Below are 8,803 nucleotides of genomic sequence, written 5' to 3' on the forward strand. Positions count from 1 at the left end.
TGTGCGAGTTGACCGAGCGATAGAGAGGTTGCTAAAGGTCTCAGATTCGAATCCTCCATGGTGTGGCCTCTATATTAATTTATATATTTATTTCCTCATCCAAAAAGAAAAGAATGAATTAAATTGTGAAAAGGGGGGCCAATAAGGTTAGCATATTTGATGAGCAACAAGGGAAAACGAGTGGGAAAAAGTGTTTACCCAAGAAAACCCAGTGTCGCACGAGACAAATTGAGTCTTCAGTTAGGTTTTCTAGTACAGTAGAAATGGAATAAAAGGAACAGTAAAATAAATTGTTTGGGGTAAAAAGGGCCCAAAAATGATGAAGAAATTAAAGAATTGTGGCACACCCATTTCCTCGCAACACGAAAATCCAAGAACTACATGTTCATGTGTATTTATGAAGACAAGGAATTTTCAGACACCCCCTACTTTATTACTAATAAATACATACCCCCACTGCCCACACACCCACACCGACACACACACAGTGAATGAATTAGAGAGAGAGAAAATAAAAAAAAAAAAGAAATGGGGAGAGGGAGAGTTGAGTTGAAGAGAATAGAGAACAAGATCAACAGACAGGTTACCTTTTCCAAGAGGAGAAATGGGCTTCTCAAGAAAGCTTATGAGCTCTCTGTTCTCTGCGATGCCGAGGTCGCCCTCATCATCTTCTCTAGCAGAGGAAAACTCTATGAGTTTGGTAGTACTAGGTAATCTCAACTAACTAAACTAACTAACTAACTAACTATTTTTTACATGGCCACACAATCAACTGTTCATGTGTATGTGTTTACACATGTGTTAATGTTGTTCTGATTTGGGGCTCTCTTCACCTCACACCGCCTAATAAACCATGCAAGATTTGATCTTTACTTGTTTTGATACGACAACAACAATAGCTACAAACTATGTGTGTGTGTGTGTGCGCGCATGTTCTTGAGTCTTCAAAATAAAATCAAGAAAAAAAAGTGGTCTTTTTCTGTTAGCTTTTGCAGAGGTTTAAATTTGAATTGTTAATTTGGAATTGTACTTCATTATCCACGGGTTTTTCTCTTTTTTGGGATTTGGGTTTCTGGGATTCTTTTACCATCACTTCCAAGATTGAAATTTTTTTATTTTATGCCTTTTAAATTGTTGAAAATGGAGATGGGAGTTTTGCAATCGACACGTTTCATGCTGTTCTGGGAGGTTTTTCTTTTTCCAACCTCTCTTAGACCTCTGTGCAAGATCTAGGGTTTCTCTCTCCTCTTCTATCTCTTTACCTATGTTTCTTTAATGCTTCACCAATATTTTAATAGTGGGACAAGTTTCAGATTTTGTCTTGTTTACTTTACATTCTTAGATCTTTCGGTTTAATCGTTGAATTCAGCCTTTTTGTGGCTCTTGTGTTGTACGTACACCAATTCTAGAGAGAGAGAATGTATTTATGTGAATTATTGCACATTTTGAAGGGAAACACAAGGCTCAGTGAGGCTTATGTGTTTCTGGGCAATTGGAGCATTTCTTGATGAAAGTTTTACAAACTGCAGGTCAGATTTTTCTTCTTCTTTTTTTGAGGTTTTTGGGTAGTCTGAATCTCAGGCTTTCTCAGGCTTTCGGCCTTAATCTGCAAACCCGGTCGAGCAGGATTAGTCGAATTCCGCTAAAGGCGGGTTTGGTACACCTATGGTCAAACCCAAAAAAAAAAGAGAAAACTGTGCAACCTATTTGGTGAAACTGAAACCCTTTTTATTTTCTTTTGTGAGTGTGAAGATCTTGAGTTTTTTTTGTAGTGATTATTTTTGTTTGTCACAAGTTTTTCTCTGATCCCATCCCTAAATTGAACTATGTCAGTTGTGCTGTTTTTTATTTTTATTTTTTAGTATGAGTATTTTTTTTATTTTGGGTATTTGCTGCACTTCCTCTTCCAAATTCTGTTTTCTGTGTTTGGAAATACAACCTAATTATATTCGATTCCCTCTCCTCTCTCTTTCTATCTCACTCTTCTGTTTTATGTCTAAGTAATTATTTGCGCTTCATCCAAGAACTGTTACCAATCTTTAAATTGTTTGATGTTGAAGAATGAAGACAATCATGGCTTATACATATTTATTCTTTTTCTTTTTAATTAAATACCTAAAAAGATGGCGTGATATTAGCCTTTATTTCTATAATTCTCACAAAAATTGACTTGTAGAAATAAATTTCACCTCGAATCATAACTGAGACACCCGTTTTTAGTAACCTAAGAGTAGAGTTTGACTTTGTGCTACAAATGGTCTGAAAAAATTTTAATCTTGTACAATCTGAGAAGAAAAAAAAGAGTTTTTTTTTTCTTTTTTTAGTAGCATTAATTTGAGGGATCAAGGTTGGAAATCAATTAATTAAGTTGATGGAATTTGAATTGTTGATTGATTCACGTAGAATTAAAGTTGTGGTGCTTTTGCAGCATGGCAAGGACCCTTGAACGTTACCATCGTTGCTGCTTTAATACTCAAGACAATCCTACTGAAACAGAAACACAGGTTTAATTAATTAATTAATTAATTAAATGAGCTGATTAAATCAATTTCGTCATAAGAAAGTCTGATTAGTGGTTTCTTTTTTGTTGATTACACCTACAGAGCTGGTACCATGAGGTCTCAAAATTGAAGGCCAAGTATGAATCCCTTCAACGGACACAAAGGTTATTTCTCACTTTTCCAAAACACACACACACATGTGTGTGTGTGAGTGTGTTTCTTGATCATTGATTGTTTATTAATTTTGGTATTAGAGACTTTGATGAGAAAGCAAATTACATTACGTTATTCATCTTGGTACTTATATATGCTTGGAATAGCCATATAGTACTATATTTATATATGATGTGCTAATTTTATTGTGTGTGTGTGTGTGTGTTGACAAACATGTACTATTATGATATTTTATGGGTAGGCACTTGCTTGGAGAAGATCTTGGACCTCTGAGTATTAAGGAGTTACAAAATCTTGAAAAACAGCTTGAAGGTGCTCTTGCGCAGGCCAGGCAAAGGAAGGTAGGATTCATATATTATAATTTTCTTATACTATTGATATAATTGGACAGTGGTGATATATTAACCAATTTATCCAACTTCAAATTTCAAAGTAAATTTTTGGTATTGCCACATCCATAAGATGATGAATTGCTTGTTTGATCGGGAAAATAAAATATATGTAGGGATTTTTTCATGTCATGCATTATTACGTCAGTAATTTAATTTTTTTTCTTAAGAACTTGCTTAAATAACATATATACGTGATGGTTTATTTAGCACTATGCATAGGGTGTGAAAATGTTTAACATTTTTGGCATGGGCGGATAATAATATTAAAAATTGAAATTGTCTGCAGACGCAGATTTTGATGGAACAAATGGAAGAGCTTCGCAGAAAGGTAAGTTTTGGATTAACCAAATAATTATATTTCACAATAATTGCATAATTTAATTTGTACAAATGTAACACAGACATTTCGAAATCTAAACTAAAAAATTCTTTGGCATGCATTAGTATAAAATAAACAAAAAAAATTAGAACTTAAAATAAAAAAAATGATGAAGGAATTAGGTTTTAATTGTGAAATCAGCTAACAGTAACAATCAAAGTCTTATAATCCATAAAGTAATCCCATTGGCCAAAACACACCTTTTAAATGATTTTAATAAAAATGATCTTGTCAGTATATTAAAAAGAAAATGAAATGCTTAACTACATACCTCAAATATATTGTTTTGAAAGACCAACTTATTTATTGAATAATCACATTCTTGAAGGAACGTGAACTAGGAGACATGAACAAGCAGCTCAAGATCAAGATTTCCCTAGAAATGCCGGTAATATAATTATTTAATTTACCATACATATATATGTACATACAAATACAGACTTTAAATTCAGTTCTTAACCCACATTTTTGTATAGTAGACATATATATAACTGGTGTGATTTTATTGGTCAAATAACAGATTTGCTAATGTTTGAGATCAAATGTTATAAAATCGAATCCACCGTCTAAATTTGTGCAGCAAAAAAAAAAGATTTATATAACTATTTGGAAATAAATGAGGTTGGGAATTTAGCAGGTGGAGATGGAGGGACAAGGCCTGAGAGACCTTCCATGTCCATGGAATCTGACCTCATCTGAAGGAAGTAGCTTTCCACTCCAAATACAAGCTTCCACTCACATGGCAATGGAGCCTGAGCCTTTTCTACAAATAGGGTATATCAACATCTATATATAAATCATTCCAACCCCACTTAATTTTTATAAAATTGAAAAATGAAATAAATATTTTTGTGACAGGTATCATCACTATAATCTTGGAGAAGGACCATCTGTTCCTAGAAGGATGGCTGTTGACAATAACATGCTCCAAGGATGGACACTTTGATATTGTTCTCCATCCATCTTTTATAAATACTCCACTTATATGTTTTGTCTTAGTTTCAATATCGCTTGTCTTATTTTGGAATATGCCTCAAAACTTTTATATGAAGGTGCACTTTGATTTTTGTGATCAACAAACTTGTAAATTAAGTTCAGATAGGTAAAAACTTATACTGTCACATAAAATGAACTCTGATGCAAATGTCAGGTACTTGTTTTTTTTGTTGTGAAATCTGCAAAAATAGTATTGTTGAAATTGTGTGGAGATTCAAGTATTGATGAATTTAATTACTCTTCCTCGGTCGACAGAGTCTGTGAACACAGATTTTTAAGAAATGTGAATTGAAAAAATTAGTGCATAACTCTCATTGACGAGAGGTCTTCGATTTCAAATTTCACTAGCATATTGATTATTGGTGTAATATATTTCCACATTACAGGGGGTATAGGATCACACTATTATAAAATTATTTTGTAGTGCATAACTAAGTACGTAGTAACTAATACTCCAAAATCATTTTCAGACAGAATCTAAGATCCCATAATGCTCAAATTTCCTTCCATGATTTGCCGATCCAAATCCTATAGCAGAGACAAGGGAGTCTTGCTAGAGTCTTGGATGAGTATTCATACTATTCATGGAAAGCATAGTTTCTTGTTCTGCTTTTCCTTCTATGATACATTTCACAACAATTCTTGTCAGATTACTTGTTTCTCTCATTTGCAGCAATAATCTCAAATCAACAGTTGCCACCGTTCGGTCAGGGGTAGAGAATAGAGATCATGCTGAAGCCAGCCTGACAAGGTTCTCGTTCTATCGGGCTGCAGGGACAGAGCTTCAAAGTCATGGTGAAGGCGAAGCCTATGCCTGACAAGGTTCTCGTTCTATCGGGCTCACTCACATGCATAACAGTGAGGAGTCCTATCGCCCGACAAGTAGAATTCTTTTATAGAGCGCCTGTAAATGTTGACATTTGAATAAAATGGACTCTGCATTTCTGGTCAGATACAAAAATTCCCTTCATTGAATAATAAAACTAATATTTTTAAAAAATTAAAAAAAATAAATCTTCCCTTATTGGCCTTGAGGAAAAAGAATATCTGCAAGATTTAAATTAACTACACATGCTAATGATACCCATGTTGGAGTTGAAATGAGACAAAGTCGGGGGCTGCAATGCTGACTGTTTCCCGGCAATCAAGCCTTCTGTTTCCCTTTTTTAACGCTTTCAAGTTCCAATTCAGCTCCTTTGAGCTGTTCTTTTAAGATCGATACTCTCTGCTCCACCTCCTCTACCGTCCCGCGTTGAATAGATGCTTCATATTGGGTCAAAAAATGTTGTGAAAATGCTTGCAAGGCTTGAACTCCGCAAACCTGTTCAATATCAGGCAGAGTGACAGGTAGTTAGACTATATCATAAAGCTCGGAAATCAAGCAATGACAGAGTCGATGTTATGAAACTCTACATGGCAAGTGCAAATGTGTGATACAGGAAATGACTATATACCTCCTGGGGCAGCAAGGGTAGCTTAGTTATGTTGAAGTCGTCATACAATACATAGAACTGATCCAGATACTTCCGTTGCATCTGCATTCTAGCTTTGAGCAATTTCGATTCAACAACTGAAGTTTAAGATGCAACAAAGATCAAAATAAATCAATTTGATATATAAGAAAAACACCACAGCACTGAAAATGAAATGTTCACCTTCTTCGTCAAATATTACTTGGTTAATAACGATATTATGAGTGTCTATCTCAAATTTTGTAAGTTCTTGAACTAGTCGCTCAGTTTCATACAGAGACAGGAACTCCGGAATGCAAACACAGATGAAAGTAGTCAAATCCTGCCAGACATAATCAGGAAAGAGAGGTTCTATTATTAATATGTAAAATATCATAATCATCACCCAAGAGCACCAAAAATCGTGTTAATCAAAATGAACAATACAAGGAAATGCTTTTGAAAATAACAAAACCAAACGAAGGAATTTTCTCATTCATAACACGGAAAAATAAACCTCAGGTATAAACAGCACAAGAGAAGTATTTTGAGGTCTTACGGGATCCTTAAATTGCCTGTTTACTTGTTCGATCACATCTTTCATACTTTCAAGCTTCCCCAAGATGTCATCCTCACCAAAATCATCACCAACACCAAACATGCGAGTCATCTGCATGAAAAAGTTGGACATTAACATGAAGAATATTCTTAGGCAAAATATTGGAGCCATTCAGTTCAGAGAAAAGAAAAAACTGATCGTTAGAACTAAAAAATGACAGAAAGCCGAACAAATGTCTAGAGATAATCGACATCCTAGCACATGATCAAACTGACATGTAAACAAGGCCTAATGAGAATACAGTAATTATAAATCCTGTAGGAATGGCAAGAGTCCAATATGGATCTTCAGATCTTACAAACACTCTCACAAGTCTCACTGACTGCATTGTATAAAAAATCTATGTCTTAAAATTCCATTGCACACAGCTCATCCCCACAATACTTTGATTTTATGCACTATCTAGATGCCTTTTATTGAGAGGCATTCACTAAATGTTTACTCTACGTCTCAGATTCACGGTAGGACCTTCAAAAATATTACTACTATTACTAATGGGAAAAAAATTACTTCAAAAGTCAGCATCCTTGTACCTGGGTGAACAATCCACCAAATTTATTCCTCAAACTCATTAGCTTTGAAAGACCTTTCTCTAATGTCGAGGGAAATTGTAACAACCGAAGAGTATGACCAGTTGGAGCTGTATCAAATACTATAACAGAATAATCCATAGTCTGCACTAGCCTGCAATACAAATTCAAGAACAATTCAGATTTAAGAATGATTGAACAAATATATATAAATCATGAATAAAAGAAATAAAGCATAAATTTGCATTTTAGAAGTAATGATAACAGCAGCCATAAAATGGAAAAGGTAAATGTGTCTTTTATTTGTGAACATCCCAAAATGGCAAAACATGTTAGATTTTCATGGGCGTGGACAGAGGGAGTAGATAAGAACATTTTTGATTGAATTAATTTGCAGAAGATCAACAGATACAAAAATCTGTTTACGCCAAAAGCAAAACAAACTTTTGACTTGCATTAAGTTTTAGCACAATAATGGTAGCAGACTTACTTGAGCATTTCTCCGAAACTCATAGCCTCATCGATTCCAGGGATCGAATTTGTCAAGTCTGACATAAACCCATCGGCCCCATCTGAACTAAGGTTTTCCTCATTCTCCACATTAGGATCAACTTCCTAGAAGAAAAGGTCTATATCACTAAACAAACAACATCATATACACTTAGCCATACCAACACATACATCAAGGTTTACACTAAACTCTGCATATGCTCTGCACAATTGCTCGATTTAAACACATCAACCCAGTTTGATTATTTCGTCAGATCAACACTGCATGATTAAAACAACAATCTCTAAGAAATTTCAATAACATGAAAGATACTCTTTATTCATCAATCAAAACGGGCCCTACTTATAGTTTAGAGTTAGACTCTCCACTTGAAGAAAAAGATCACAAATGTACTAAAAGACTCCATCTTTTTATATGCATGCAACGGCAGGTCGGTCAAAATTCAAAATCCCTAAACACAGAAATTGAGGCGTGAATTTCCTGACCATTGCGTACAAGTTTGTGAAGCCGCTAACGAGGGTGGGGGTCTTGGTGAACCTCTGCTGGAACGCATCGCTGAGGTTGTGGGCGGGGTCGGTGGAGATTATGAGCACAGAGGGTCTAACTTTGGCGAGCAGAATTGACATGATGGAGCTGCACGTAGTCTTCCCCACTCCGCCTTTGCCGCCGACGAATACCCACTTGAGCGATTCTTGCTCCAGAATGTTCTTCACCGTGCCCACCGGCATGTCGTCGCTCGAACCCATCAATCAATTTTGATTGATTCTGCGATCCAAATACCTTGTTTTTCTTTCGTTGGTGTTCCGTGGGGAATTTATACAAACATTAGAGTGTCGTCTTCAGCGAACATGAAAGAGATCTTCAGGCCTTGGTTGTTTTGGTGGAGAATCGTTGCGATCACATCGATCAAACAATGTTTTCAGTTTTTACGCTAAATTGTTCATTTAATTTGATGCTAAGCTATTACTACTATTATCTTTCTTTAAAAAATTAAAACTTTTGATGCTAAACATAGTAAACAATGATCCCGTGCTTATTATTTCTAATTTAGTTTCCATCAAAAATTAGTTTATGGAGTAGTACTTTATATTGATAATCTCATTCTCTACAATTAGTAGTAGTATTTAATAATGGATATTGATACCTAATATCATTGAACTTTTAAAAAGTTGGGTTTTTCCCATGAACTTTACCACGGGTTTGTTATTTCTCGCCAGTTAAAAAATTCTGGCTATATTAATAGATTGAAG

General features: G+C 35.0%; 2 protein-coding genes across 7 annotated transcripts; one reads left to right on the top strand and one right to left on the bottom strand.

Annotated features, from left to right (window-relative positions):
* Positions 1–434: 434 nt before the first annotated feature.
* On the top strand, positions 435–4,522 carry LOC121749783 (agamous-like MADS-box protein MADS3). 5 transcript variants are annotated; one of them, XM_042144427.1, is made up of 9 exons: positions 437–710; positions 1,452–1,529; positions 2,429–2,504; positions 2,604–2,665; positions 2,917–3,016; positions 3,354–3,395; positions 3,775–3,834; positions 4,084–4,220; positions 4,305–4,522. In XM_042144427.1, exons 1-9 carry the CDS (start codon positions 529–531, stop codon positions 4,390–4,392), a joined length of 825 nt encoding a protein of 274 aa, XP_042000361.1. In that variant the 5' UTR covers positions 437–528; the 3' UTR covers positions 4,393–4,522. The 5 variants fall into 5 exon arrangements, with proteins under 5 accessions (XP_042000368.1, XP_042000377.1, XP_042000361.1 ...); XM_042144419.1 differs by having other exon boundaries at positions 439–710; positions 4,081–4,220; XM_042144434.1 differs by lacking the exon at positions 3,775–3,834 and having other exon boundaries at positions 435–710; positions 4,081–4,220.
* Positions 4,523–4,742: 220 nt separating this feature from the next.
* LOC121749771 (ATPase GET3A-like) lies at positions 4,743–8,445 on the bottom strand. 2 transcript variants are annotated; one of them, XR_006039663.1, is made up of 8 exons: positions 8,039–8,445; positions 7,533–7,657; positions 7,046–7,196; positions 6,453–6,563; positions 6,098–6,236; positions 5,897–6,012; positions 5,527–5,763; positions 4,743–5,346 (listed from the first exon to the last, which is right to left on the bottom strand). XR_006039663.1 is itself a non-coding variant. In XM_042144403.1 (7 exons), the coding sequence occupies exons 1-7, from the start codon at positions 8,297–8,299 to the stop codon at positions 5,587–5,589; spliced, it is 1,080 nt and encodes a 359-aa protein (XP_042000337.1). In that variant the 5' UTR covers positions 8,300–8,445; the 3' UTR covers positions 4,743–5,586. The 2 variants fall into 2 exon arrangements, 1 of the variants encoding a protein (XP_042000337.1); XM_042144403.1 differs by having other exon boundaries at positions 4,743–5,763.
* Positions 8,446–8,803: the final 358 nt, after the last annotated feature.

Source organism: Salvia splendens, chromosome 1, assembly GCF_004379255.2.
Source record: "Salvia splendens isolate huo1 chromosome 1, SspV2, whole genome shotgun sequence".
Taxonomy (NCBI): domain Eukaryota; kingdom Viridiplantae; phylum Streptophyta; class Magnoliopsida; order Lamiales; family Lamiaceae; genus Salvia; species Salvia splendens.